The 14,879-nt window shown below is 38.6% G+C and overlaps 1 protein-coding gene across 2 annotated transcripts in view; it reads left to right on the forward strand.

The window, feature by feature from the left end:
* Hapln1 (hyaluronan and proteoglycan link protein 1) overlaps positions 1–7,487 on the forward strand; it is a 62,797-nt gene extending 55,310 nt beyond the window's left edge. For both annotated transcript variants that reach the window (XM_029468465.1, XM_029468467.1), the window contains exons 3-5: positions 458–829; positions 4,366–4,668; positions 7,031–7,487. In XM_029468465.1, coding sequence (XP_029324325.1) covers positions 458–829; positions 4,366–4,668; positions 7,031–7,320 — 965 coding nt within the window. In that variant the 3' untranslated portion in view covers positions 7,321–7,487. The remainder of the gene's footprint in view (positions 1–457; positions 830–4,365; positions 4,669–7,030) is intronic.
* The last annotated feature ends 7,392 nt before the right edge of the window (positions 7,488–14,879 follow it).

Genomic DNA, 14,879 nt, shown 5'->3' on the forward strand with positions numbered 1-14,879 from the left:
AAATGCAATGTATGAATGTTGCTTGAAGTACTCTAGAAGAGCATGAAAACAGAAGACATAAATATACTTGCATGATCATAGTGATAAGGCACAAGTGAATTGTGTTTCTTCAAATTTTTCCTATAAGTGTATTTCAGACTTAACAGAATAGAAAATATGTCCAAACTTACTTTACTTTGAAAGATTCGAGATTCATATTGAAAGGAATCCATTTAGAATTTATTACAAAGGTCATTAATACTGCCTGAGTCCCATAATTTATAATGGTGACTGTGTATATCATTCCCAGTTTTGTAGTGGCTTGCAGGTAACTCTTGGCTAATACAGCTGCCTTAATGTATGCTTCAAAGCAACCATATAGTGAATGGGCCAGATAGCCTCTTTAATTATATAAAAAAAAACCTGAAAACCCATGAAATTATTTTCTGCTTCTCCACCTTTCCCCTTCTCATTATAGCAGAAAATGGCCCCCGTCTACTTGTGGAAGCAGAACAAGCCAAGGTCTTCTCTCACCGAGGTGGCAACGTGACACTGCCATGCAAATTTTATCGCGACCCTACAGCATTCGGCTCAGGAATCCACAAAATTCGCATCAAGTGGACCAAGCTAACTTCAGATTACCTCAGGGAAGTAGATGTCTTCGTTTCCATGGGCTATCACAAGAAGACCTATGGAGGCTATCAAGGTCGAGTGTTTCTGAAGGGAGGCAGTGATAATGATGCCTCCCTGGTCATCACAGATCTTACCCTGGAGGATTATGGGAGATATAAGTGTGAGGTGATTGAAGGGCTAGAAGATGATACTGCTGTGGTGGCATTGGAATTACAAGGTAGGTATTCATAAAGCATGTTAAACTAATGAGTCTATGTTCACACAGGATAACATCCTATAGTTACTGTAGCAATAATGGGAGAATCCATAAGTCTTTGCCTAGCAAGTTTTTCCTCTTTTATGTTTTGCCATCTGCATATGATTTCAGCTTTCAGCTTTGAAATGTAGTCACAATACTCATGTGCAAATTTGAAGCTGTTCACAACAAGGAGAAACGTGCAATGCAACTGAATTAATAATATTTGGAAATAGCCTTATGCTATTCAAAACTTAAATCCCATTATGTGGTTATTGAGAAATTCAAATTAGATTCTTTTTTATGGTGCTTCTAAAATTATCTCTGTTTCCAACTAATGGCAAGGTTTCTGAAGGATGTCTGCAGTGCAATTCATGTAATTGTATTCTGTAAGATGGCTGCAGAAGTTAATTTTGCAGAAAAAGTAACCTCTGGATTTACTTAAATATTCTTCAAAGAAGTAATTCTTTTAATGGCTCAGGATCTTTAAGAAATCAAATATCAAATACTCTAGGTACTTGGGGAGGTTTTCTATTTCTTGAGTATATAACACATTCAATAGGTTTTAAAGTCAAAAAATACAAAGCTATACAAGCAAAAGTGTCCTCACCTTCAACTCATTTCTCAGTCATCATGCTAGGAAAGTGCTAAGAGTTCATTCTATATAGTGCAAGTTGTCTTATTTTTATAAGTTTCACCCATGTTCTACACTGAAGAATGAAACTGGCTACATTTGTAGGATGGTTTCCTTCACAAAACCATAGGTCTGTGTTTGCTGGAAGCTTTCATCCCATCCCAGAAAAAAGTTTTTGTGCCTTTTGAAAATGATAACCTTGACCACTGGCCCTCCTGAATCCCACAAGCTTCCGTCAGGCATGTAGAAGTTTGTCAGCTTTATCTCCCTCATAAAATCCAGTGCAAAGCTCCATGGCTTCAGAACACATGTTCTAGCTGTAAGTAAGTTCAAGGCATATAGACTGTGAGTCTAGTTAATCCTAGTATGCTAAGCTTTTTGCTTTCAAGGTTTTTATTATAACAAAGTTAATTTTTTAATCTTAAAATATCTTTAAAAGTTACAAAAGTCTTGTGACTTTATAAAAGGATTGAATGACATGATTTTAAAATAGAAAGCAGCTCAAATATAAATGTATATTTATATTTGTATACTGGATATGGAACTAACTCCATCATATTTCAGTTAATCAGGGACTAATGGGTACTGTTTTTCTGCCTATGAGTTTTACTGCACCACGACACAGGATAGTGAATTGATATCTGAAATTTTGGGAGGCGGTCTTTAAAGTTAATACAAATTAATGAATCCTATATTTTCCACTGTTTCCACCATGAACAATTTGGAAAACAAAAGGTGGTACAAACATTTTGATCTTCTGATAAAGATGCTGGGAGTTCCTCTGCCCCCTTGAGCTCTAGCTACCAAGAAAATCATTCATTGCTCAATAGATTATTTTCCTTCTCAGGCATACATCCAGGATTGCTGAGAAAAGAGAACAAATGTCACAGGGTGCAGAGAGAGCCTGCTATAATGCAGAGAGCACTGTAGCTCTGCCATTCTGCGGCACACTCTGGCCCTAGTTGGGCAGAGGCAAAGCATTCTGAGAACCATCTCCGGGTTCTTTCTCCCCCTTACCACAGTCAGTGGCATCTAAGAGTCTTTCCTTCTTCTTGTGGCTCTGATCCAACTGATAGATCCAGCAGCCAAGAACCTGAGAAAGCAGAGTAAGATCAGAAAGCCTTCTTGGACCTTCCCCTGCTGTGATCCCTGCCAACTGGAAGGGCCAAAAGGACAAGGGAAAAGACTTGATTTAAAACCTCAAGTCCTCTCATAAAGGCATCCAGGATATTTTAGAAAAGAATGTACTGCCCATGATTGGTTATTAGAGAATTGATTGTACATGATCTTGAGTAGGTTTTGCAGTAGTGTTTCATGTAACTTAGAGCCTGTACAATAACTGGGCCAGTGGGACAAGATGCCCACACTCCATGTTCTAAGAAACTAATTTGCTGTAATCATATCTCTAAGAATGCTTGCTCTGAATTATCTTTTACTAACAACAGGGGATACTCGTTGTCAGATGTCTTCCTTAATATGCAGTAAATGACACAATTCTGAATACTTAACTTGGGAATCAGTCCTAAAGAAACTATATAGAACGTGAGATAGCTCAGTTTCCCCAATAATTCTTTGAGCAAGAGAACTGCTTTCAGAAGGCCATTGCCTCTTCTCTGACAAAGTCAAATGCTAATTCATGCTCTTTGTATTTCCTAAGGGATTGTTCTCTGAAATACTTGACTCTTCAAGACTAAACAGTCAGTTAATAGATGTTTTCTCTGTTCTCATCTTGCATAGGGCAACTTAGAGAAGCGATTACTTTGGTCTATTTATATGGAAATCATTTTCAAAACCTTGGTTTTTGTTTGTAACATAATACATTAATAGAAAAAAAAATGAAATGCTAAAAGCAAAACCCATTTTAGGTCCCTTCCATGCAGTGCCTCTCTGCTGCTGGGAGATGTGACTTTATTTTTCAATAGATATTTTTTTACCTAGCCTTTAAATAAATAATGGGAATTTTAAAAGTAAAATACTGTATTTTAGCTGTTTCAAGGGCAGGAAACAAGAGTTAAGGAATACATGAAATGTTGAAACAAAAAGTTACCATGCTTTGCATAGGGTGTGCACATGAGACTCATTAGATTTTTGTTAGATATGCAAATTTAACTTAAGTTTCTCCAAATGATAATTCTGAAGAGACAGTGACTTACCTGCATGGTTTCAGCAACACACATAAAAGTAGATGCACATTTGAATCATTCAACATAAATCTTTTTTTTTTTTTTTTGCTTTTTGAGACAGGGTTTCTCTGTGTAGTCCTGGCTGTCCTGGAGCTCACTTTGTAGACCAGGCTGGCCTCGAACTCAGAAATCCGCCTGCCTCTGCCTCCCGAGTGCTGGGATTAAAGGCGTGCGCCACCACGCCCGGCTCAACATAATTCTTTATTCAAGTGTCAAAGATTATATGAAACTAACTGCTAACTCCATAACAACATCTTCCAATAAACTTGTGAATTTTTGAAAACACTGTCTGCCCAAGTTCTCCATCCCCCACAACCATTAGTATTACCCTTGACCTTTGCCTTCCCGGAAAAGCTCAGCAGTTGTATGTTCTGCGGTTAGTAACCACTAACAAACAGTACTGAGATAGTGTAACACATGGCTGCATCTCTTTCAGAAAGGAGAAATGTTTAGCATAAGTTGAGCTCTTGGCAGTGGAGACAAATCACTAAAATTGTCATTCCAAGTAATAGCTACTTACTACTTAACAAAAAAAGTGTATGAAGTAGAAAGAGGCCATGAGAAACCACTCCAGGATGACCAAAAACTAGTTCATTTGGAGATTGTACTACCCCACCCCACCCCCACACACCCACCTACCTCTAAGTGGACCTGCGCAGGGCTCTGTCACTAATGACCTCTCCTGTCTCTCCTTTGAATAGGTGTGGTGTTTCCTTACTTTCCACGACTGGGACGCTACAATCTTAACTTTCACGAGGCACGCCAGGCTTGTCTGGACCAGGATGCAGTGATTGCTTCCTTTGACCAGCTGTACGATGCCTGGCGGGGTGGGCTGGACTGGTGCAATGCTGGCTGGCTCAGTGATGGATCTGTGCAGTACCCAATCACCAAACCACGAGAGCCCTGTGGGGGCCAAAACACGGTGCCTGGAGTCAGGAACTACGGGTTTTGGGACAAGGATAAAAGCAGATATGACGTTTTCTGTTTTACATCCAACTTCAATGGTAAGACAGCAGTTGCTTTGCCTTCACCTCTATCCAGGGCATCAAGTTGTTCTAAAACACTGTTTGAATTTTGGTATTATCTTCTAAAAACAAAACAAAAACAAAAACAAAAACAAACAAATAAAAAACAAGCAAAGAAAAAACAGCAAGAAAAAGCAATCCTTTAAGGTATTACTGTATTTTAAAAAGAGGCAAAATGTTCTTGAATCTTGCATGTCATCATTTTTATAATATCTACATGAGTCCAACAAAAGCCACATACTTCCAGTTTCGCTACAGTTTAACTGTTTCAGGCTGCCATAGTGTGCTGTCCCTGTAGTACTGCTCTCTGTGCTGAGGGAAGGAGCATCCTGGCTGTACATGCCCTCTCTTTCCCAGTCACAGTATCATGCTTAACAAAGTTCAAGGCAAGTTGGGAACTGAGTGAGACAAATACAGCACAATCAGCCTTGAAGAGAAAGGCAGGGAAGGGTCTCACAGCACTGATGACAGACTCACTGTGCTCTTCCCACTCCCAGCCCCTTTACTGGACCATCCCCAACATAACCTTGGGGGCCTGTTACAAAATGAAAATGTAGGGGCCTTTGTTCGAAACTGATTAAGAGTTTTAAGCTATATTGTGATGAAAGCCTATTATTTAGTAGACTGAGGAGGGAGGATTATAAGTTCAAGGCTAGCCTGAGCTATATAATGAGACTGTCTCAAACTAACAAGCAAAAGCAAACTACAGAGCCTTAAAACGTGCATAGGACCTTCTAATTGAGGAGCCAGAGTTGCTGCATAAGTCAAATCCCTACTAATCAAGCTCTAGGCCCATGGTTTTATATTTAAGATCCCTGGAAATAGACTCGTGAATAAATAAAAAGGGTAACAACTTAGACTTCAAAGATTTACCCATCAGAGCTTTGAATGATGTAGCTCTAGCGAGCCACACTGCTGCAGCCATTCATGGCATTGAATAGATGGATCTGTATCTCAAGCAAATTTCATTTTCAAATATGTAGAGGTCAGATTTGAATTCATGTCCTATGGTTTGCTATTCTGTATAGATGGCAGACCAAACTCTCCAGTTAATGAATGTTGCAATGGCTCCTACCCTTATTTCAAAACTCACTAGGTTAGAGTAGAAAGAACTGGTAGCCTTAGTTTATACTACAGCAGCCTGTTTAGGGATAGGGAGACATCTCAGGTGTAAATGGTTTGCCTCACAAACATGAAGAGCTGTGTTCAGTCCAGAGAACTCATGTCAAAATGCCAGATGTGGTGAAGTGCACTTAAAATTCCCACAATAGTGAGGCACAAACAGGAGCATCCCTGGGGCTCACTGGTCAGCAAGGCCAATTTAATGGGAAGCTTTGTATCAAAAGATGTGAAGCGCACTTCTGAGTGTAACACCAAGGTTTGTGCCTCTAGCTGGAGGCACACAGTCAAAACCATCAACAACTGAACAGAAATGAACATTAGCATACCACACAGATACAAACACAGACACACACACACACACACACATGCATGAGCACCATGCTTAATGAGGACCATAGGATATTATGCTTAAAACTAAGATAATGGAGAAAATATTCAGTGTATGCCAGTTCTGGCAATTGATGATACATTTTGTATGATATATTCCATCATGTTAATGGGATCTCAGTCATTCATACTGCAATAATTGGTCAAAAGTAACAGTGTTTCTGTGCAATCAGGAAATAGCAAACTGTCAGGCTTCAAATGATGAAAGTTTTAAAGCATTAACAAACTCCTCTTCTTGTAAGGGGGTGCAGACAGGGTTTAAATTCAGCAAAGGTATCATTGATGGCAAATGACTTCCTGTGTTTGACGAATTTTTATGCTGTCGCTTGGTGGAGAATAAGGTCTTATTGATACCTGTAATGAAAAGAGCTTGAGGGCTTTGAATTTTTTAAATGGACTTTTATGTGAGGAATGTTTTTTGATCCTTTCACATTCAAATTTTGCCTCTCTAGAAACTTGTACTGGGGCTCAGCCTTGCTACAAGTAGAATTTAAATAGCCCTTCTTTCAATGTAGAATTCTGTCTTCCCTAGGAAAGCCCACAGAAGGGCTCTTTCAGTCTCTAATTAGCTAACAGAAACTGCATCTGCCAGCACCCTTTTCTTTTTAATGCTATACAAGGGCATGTGTGAGCACACGCCAAGAAGCAAGGCTAAAGCAAATGTATTTAATCTAGAATGGCCTGTTAATATAACATTTAAATGGCAGTTCTATGTTCTCCAAATTGTAGACGTTGCTCTGTATCTCCTTTCATTGAGAAGCACTTTTCTTTTGGCTCCTTCCATCTCTGTGGTTCCATCACAGGCTGACTAACTCTCTCCTTCTCCCCATAGGCCGATTTTACTACCTGATTCACCCCACCAAACTCACCTACGATGAGGCGGTGCAAGCTTGTCTCAATGACGGTGCTCAGATTGCGAAAGTGGGCCAGATATTTGCTGCCTGGAAGCTTCTGGGCTATGACCGCTGCGATGCTGGCTGGCTGGCGGATGGCAGTGTCCGCTATCCTATTTCTCGGCCAAGAAGGCGCTGCAGTCCTACTGAGGCTGCAGTGCGCTTTGTAGGTTTCCCAGATAAAAAGCATAAGCTATACGGGGTCTATTGCTTCAGAGCATACAACTGAGTGTGCCCTAGGGAAGAGTCAGCTCTCGAGTTACGTGAAAGTTTTGTTTGTTTGTTTTTTGTTTTTAATATGAACTCATGCAAGTTACCAAAACTGTGATAACCCTTTTTCACTTACTGTAAAGAGTCGTTTTCGTAAAGGCCAATTCATTCATTTGTTTTGTAAAGCTATCAGTCGATATATATATATATATATATATATATATATATATATATATATATATATATTATAAAGTAATGTAAGCGGAAGGCATTCTAAAATAGGGGGTGGGGGTGGGGCTTTAGAGCCTAAACTGGTCCGTGCTACATCATCCCAGCAAGATGCCATTTCATGAATGGGATAGGCAGTAGGCTGAGAATCACCAGGATGGTAGTAAGGGAAGTAATGCTACTTGCCGCAGTCATTGCCACAAGCACAAATTTTACATATTTCTACAATTTTGAAATGCACTTGGGTAAACAAATTAGAACAACAAATTTGAAATACAGGCTTCTTTACATAAACCCGGATTCTGGGAGGTGCAAACACTCACTATCATAAGGGAACAACAGAGACTTTTTCTAAAAGTTAATACTTTAAGTCTCCAGTATACAGAATAGTTTACTCTTTAAAATTCTACCTTTTTGACCAAAAAATTCATATAGACTCAGATGCAGAATAATAAAAGCCACAGTTAGAACTCCTAGGTCAACTCATTTATATGAAATATCTACTTAAGTACACAGATAATACTTACCAATGCAAGAGTCCTACCTTCTAATTCCAGTTACCTATCTGAGAAGACTTGTTTTATTATTTTTGAGTAGCTTTACTGAATCATATTTAAATTCTAAGAACCTTTGCTAAGCAGTATTTAGAATCTACTCAGGGCAGTTAAAACGACAAACTGCTGGACAGAAAACGTGTAAAATGTAGCAGCTTGATTTTATGTTAGCTTATAAAACATTATTGTCCTATAAAAATAATTTTAATCTATTTAATATTTCTTATTTACATTACATGACAAAAACCATCAAATGAATGAATAACTCTACATTTGCCTAAGAAATAAAGACTCAACTTCCAAAATTGTTCTTGTTTGTATCCACAATACAGTGTCCAAATAAGACCTTTATTTATAGAAGAAAGGGAAAAAATACATTTCTAAATAGTATCTCAAGTAGGAATTACAGTCACTGTCAGTTTCCTTTCTGGTTAGAATTTGGCAAAAATAAAATACTGGCATTCTCCTAGCAGACTTTACACCTCCAGGTTTTAAAGTGAAAAGTTAAGCCCAGGTTCAGAAAAGTAACTTTCAGTATTAGCAACTCCAGTCTTAAATTGAAATTTCTTGTTATGATTGCTGAGACCCCAGAGGGACCAATATTTATATTCAAGTAATATTTCTGGTTTCCCATTATTTCACAGTGAATTCTTGTGAGTAGGCCTTAGTATAATAATCCAAGTACAACATGGCTAGTATGCTGTCATCAATGTTTTTATGTAGATTCCCCCCCATGAACATAACTAAATAAATCTGTTTCCTGAATTGATCATGGTTGCATTTAAAGCTCTGTAATAACTATAATAAAAAATGCTCTATAAATATAGAGTTATGTGTGTGGAAAGTATAGAGCAGATGGAAATCCATGAAACCATAACTATCAAGATATATTACCTAGATAAAATATTATAAGTAAAAATAGAACCTTTCTTTCAGATACTTAAGCCATGGCAATGCATGAAGTTATAAGTTAGGATATGCAAATTACACAAAAGTATACATCCAAAGAAAATGTGGGGTTTCACTCAAACAGTGCTGTTGTAAATTGAATTCAGACTTCTAAGCTAAACACAAATTAAAGAGAATGAATGGTCTATAATATAATGACTATATTACTTAAGGAGGAGATTCCAAACTAGCCCCTCAAACACCTTACAGGCTGGGCTAATCTCTTTGGAGGAAGATCATACTTGAACAATCATTACCTATATTGTAAGAATTTTGTCTGCAATGCGAGTAGATAAATTTTATACTGAATTAGGTGCATTCCATCCGGTTATTGTCATAAAACTCCACATTACAGTGCAGTAGCATTTCTTAACTTTTGAATACTTAGTATAGGAAATGGTGCTGATCAAAATCTCCAAAGTGACTGTTAGCTGACATACGTCTATACCAATTGTGCACCATTTGTCCATTCTTGACAACATCCTAGAATGAACACTGCTGGGCAGAGTTTTTAACTTCTAATTTCACACAAAGGACCAGAATCTTCATGCCCTCCCTTTGAACTCCTAATTGAAAGGGGTCTTTTAATGTTCCCATCTTGCTGTTTTCATTCCACCAAATAATCTATTTTCCTACTTCATATCTCATTATAAATGTCTTCAAAAGAAAAAAGTTGTCTTAGCACAATTCCTACAGAATTTCTGTTATGTCAACAGAAAGTTGACATAACACTGTCTAATTCAGAAATCCCTTTCGAGACTTCAAGATTACCAGAGTATCAAGGTGATGAGAGGACAGACTTTAAAAAATTGAAAACATTTTATAATATGGCCCACATATAAAGAACACAATAGATCTATAAATTTTACTGAAACTCCTTGATTTGAAACCTCTAAGCAAAAAGAACCAATATATTTAAAAATACATATAAGGATGAAGATAATTTGTCATATTAACACTGGAAGCCATCTTTTAATGACTGCTGCCATATTTTGTCACAGCAACTTTTAGCCAAATATAGTATTTGTAAATTTAAATTTTCTTTCATATAAAGAGGGCCGGTACCTGTCAAAGTGCTATTTTATGCAGTAAGGTGGTCGCTTGTTATTTTGGCAATTAGTAGACTCGAATAAGATACCAATTTGGTTGCTGGCAGCCATACTGGATTTCTTGATTGCAGTACTCCTAAAAGCATGCTGGTGTCATGGAGTAGCTGACCACTAAAAAAGGGAGGATTCAAAGGGAATCAGTTGTCAGGTTTGGTTTAGTCTTCGGTTTTTTGTTTTGCTTTGTTTTTTGCTTTTTTTCCCATTTTGTTTGTTTCATTTTGGTTTTGCATAGAATGCTTAGAGAAAACACTGACAACCTTTTTGTCATTGCTCAAGACTGCCAGCACAGTGTACAGCAAAAGCTATGAATAATACCGAAATCAGTAAGCCACCCAATTAGAAGAAGGTCAATACTTAAATGCATTTAATAGCTACTAAGTACAAGTTTGAGGAGAACCAATGTGTATTACAAAAAAGAATGTTTTCATTTCTGTAAGATACAATGAACTGATAAACAAATATTAAAAGTCAATTTTGCTTTACTCCAGTATCATTTGATTCTTCTGACTTGTAGAATCAGTCATTTTTTTCCTTGGGTCAATCTTGATAAATACACCATGCATTCTTCTGTTGCTAGCAATGCTTTGAATGAATACACACCCAAATGAGTTAGAGCTTTGACATTCAAACAAGAAAGTATACTTCAGAACTTTCCCTTAATTATTTGTAATAAATTAAACAACCTTGAAGAAAAAAAAACTCCCAATAGCGAGATCAATTAAATTTTGTTTTAGTTGTAAACTCTTTCAAAATGAGGGATATCATATTCATTTTGTCATCATTTTTCATATATTCTTATTCTTGTCATACAAAGTCTATGAGGCAGGGTGAAAGATTCTGTGGAGGTTCCTAGTCCCCAAATAAAAGTAATGAAACCATTCAAGTGTGATGTGTTGCTTCCTTACCAAGAAAATGGCTTAATACTACAATTGTTGAATAGAATGGACCTTGTGTTTAAGCATTAGGTCTGCCAGATGTGTAAGGAGAGGAGTGACGGGACGGTATTAGTAAGTTGCCTATAACCTACTGACAGGCTGTTGGCTTCTACTTCAATTCCTGGTCTCTCCATTTATGATGTTTAAAGGCTCTGCAGCATAAATATATAGTTATCAGGTGTTTTTCTGTGTGTGTAGGATAGATATTGTGTGCGTGCGTGTGTGTGTGTGTGTATGTGTGTGTGTTACTAAAGATTCACACATAAGGAAAACTGTAATTGTACATGTTATTTCTCCACAAGAAGCAAATTTCACATATGCTTCTATATATTTTTATATCTCCTTCAGGCCAGTAAGTTTACATTATAACCAGTCACTGTTAGAACATGTTGGCAGGCTGGGTAAAAGTCAATGGCTTATGAAATCAAGTAGCTTTCTTTCCATTGGTCACTCTTCTCGTTTTGCCCTCTGAGGTTGTCCACACTTCTTAAGCGTCAGCTATAAAAAGTAGCCTTTCTCATGTAGTAGGTATCTGATTACATGACCACTGTTGATATGGACATATCCCAAAGGTGAAGACAAAGCTTAAATTCTCCTCTATCTAGTAATTAAAATATTGGATGATAATACATTTCTGACAGTATTAATTCCAATGTTTTTTTTATCCAAAGAAGGAACCTAGCAACTGTGTCTTCATTCCACTGAATAATTTTTTGCTTAAAAAAAAGTCCCTTGGATTTTCAATTAATGAAAAATTTCTTTTGCTAAAACATATGTTTTTAGAGAACAGAAAAATATTTTTAAAGCAAATGAGTTTGATGGTTTCCAGACTACTAAAGTCTGGTCTTTGAAGATGCTGACAATCCTGTTAGTGAATATATAGAATATATAGAACTCATTATTTGTCATTCATTATTCTGATAAACAGACATACCTGAACACAGTTCTTGGCAACCTCCTCTGTGCTCGATTTCTGCCAAGGGAAATATTGTTATTCTATTGAAAGAAGCTTGCTTCTGTGATGGGAACCAATTTCAAGTGACTTAATCCTGGGTTCTTCTCTTCTAATAAAATATATTCAAAAAGTCTTTCATATGTGTGTGTGTGTGTGTGTGTGTGTGTGTGTGTGTATTTCCCCCCTCCCCCAGTAGTATAAAGGATCCTAGAATGCCTGAGACCCTATGTTCAATACTTGGTGCCACTAAATAAATTTTAAAAACATGTTTACTTCAGTGTATGTTAAAATTCAAAAATATGTTAAAATAGGTGTGTTCAGATAAAAAATCACATGTTCATAACTGAAGGCAATGGTCACTGAAGGCAACCTGTAAGTAGAATTTTCTTAATTCCCAAATCATCAAATCATTTTTTATTTAACCGTTTGTTTATTTATTTATTTATTTATTTATTTATTTATTTATTTACACTCCACATTTTATTCCTCTCCTGGTCTACCCTCCGACTGTTCCACATCCCATACCTCCTCCCCACCTCACTGTCTCCACAAGAATGTCACCAACCCTAAACCCCCACCCACCCACACCTCTAAACTCCCTGGGGCCTCCAGCCTCTTGAGGGTTAGGTGCATCTTCTCTGACTGAACACAGACCCAGCACTCCTCTGCTGTATATGTGTTGGGGGCCTCATATCAGCTGGTATATACTGCCTGGTTGGTGTTCAACTGTTTAAGAGATCTCGGTGGGGGCGGGGCCGGGGGAGTCTAGGTTAATTGAGAGTGCTGGTCCTCCTACAGGATCGGTCTTCTCCTCGGCTTCTACCTTTTCTCTAATTCAACCACAGGAGTCAGCAGCTTCTGTCCATTGGTTGGGTGCAAATATCTGCATCTGACTCTTTCAGCTGCTTGCTGGGTCTTTCAGAGTGCAGTCATGATAGGTCCCTTTTTGTGAGCAATCAATAGCCTCAGTAACAGTGTTGAAGAGGTTAGCTCAGGACCTTTGGAAAATTCCACCAGGTCGCAGAACATGAAGGCCCCCTCCCCTCCTGGAAGAGAGAGGTCATGGAGCATATAGTCACCCCTCCCTTCTGGAAGGGAGAGGCTGATTACATTCTTCAGAAAGACCACCTTCAGATAAGGGAAGCCCTTGCTACCTCATTTCCTAAGGACCAACCAGTTTAAAACTCACACTGTTCTAGCAATCACATTGTGCCTAGTGACTCTTGCTCTATTCTACACCTGAAAACTATTTAAAAACTGTCCAAATGGACTGCCTGGGGTTTTCACCTCTCCTTTGGATGCAGCACGACCCTCGCATGCTGGAACAATAAAATCCGTTTGTATCAATCTCTGGCTCCATGTGATTCATTCAGGGGTAGCTAAGGCTCATCAGAGTCTTACAGTGTCAGGTCTTGGGACCTCCCCTTGAACTGGGTCCCACTTTAGGCCTGTCACTGGAGCTTCTTTTCCTCAGGCTCCTCTCCAGTTCCATTGCTGCAGTTCTTTCAAACAGGAAAAATTATGGGTCAGAATTTTGACTATGGTATGGTAACTCCACTTGATGCTCTGTCTTTAGCTGAAGGGCCCAAGTGAGGATGCCTCAGTCCCACTTGGGAGAGAGAAGAAAGCTATCACAAGGGGAGAGGGAGGGAGGGACCTGAGAGGGATAGTAGACAGTGGTGAGGGGTGGAGGGAGGAGGTAAAAGGGGAACCTGATCTGGCATGGGGTGAGGGAAAAGGACTGAAGTGCTGAAGGCCAGCAAAAAGAATAGAAACAGGCAACCTTTGGAGGTAGGAGGTTGGGGGACCCACCAGTATGTGCTGAGACTTGGGACATGAGAGACTCTCAGGACTCAAAGGGAGGGATCTTAGAAAAAATGCCCTACAGTGAGGAGAGGGAACTTATAGGGCCCAAGTTACCAAATCTTAACTCTTAAATCACCAGAGATATGTACTCTTGTTGCTAATAATAAACTTCCATGGCATGCAGAAAATATTTACATTCCTTCTTTATGCAAATTACAAAAACATCAATTCAAAATGTCTTTTGCCTTTATGACCTCAACCACATGCAATTAAGTAAGAAATCTAGAAGAAATCAATCAATCTGCTCAGAGAATTAACATTTTACTTTTTCTAATGCTTCCACAACAACAAAAATGCATTATAAAATAACTATTTATGGAATTTTAGTGCTGGTTTGCATACAAAAAATGCCCCCCATAAGTTCATATATTTGAATGCTTAGTCATCAGAGCGGGACACTATTTAAAAGGATTAGAAGAGGAATTAGGAGGTCTGGCCTTATTGAAGGAAGTGTGTCACTCATAGCAGGTGGGCTTTAAGGTTTCAAAACCATATGGCAGGCTGGTCTCTTTCTATTACTTGAATATCAAATATAGAGCTCTCATTTAACTCTTCAGCTGTAGCATGTAATTTTAAAGTCCACACTTGCTCTGGCTAGACTCTGTGATCAGCACCTGCTCACCTGCCATCTAATCAGCCCCCATTGCTGGCTAAGGCTTTCTGAGATTCAGGCTATGCTCTGAGAACAGCCACTACATGTACCCCTGAGAGCACACCACCCATTCCTCCTTGCCTAGTGCTGACATTGGCCATGTCACCCAGCTCCCTTTAGGCCTGAGAAAGGAAAACACTAGAGACTTTTATATTTTAAAACTGACCAGATAACTCAAAGGCTGGGAAAAGAGTATCTGCAGAGATGCCTGCAGAGGCTGTAAACTATCAGTGCCCTGAGAGACCTACATGTCTACAGCTTCCTATCTGCTCCACCATCTGGTCTGTAATTCCCAATTTTCTCCCCTCCCCTTCCCTTCCTTTCCAGACCT

The sequence above is a fragment of the Mus caroli genome, chromosome 13 (assembly GCF_900094665.2).
Source record: "Mus caroli chromosome 13, CAROLI_EIJ_v1.1, whole genome shotgun sequence".
NCBI classification, from domain to species: Eukaryota; Metazoa; Chordata; class Mammalia; order Rodentia; family Muridae; genus Mus; species Mus caroli.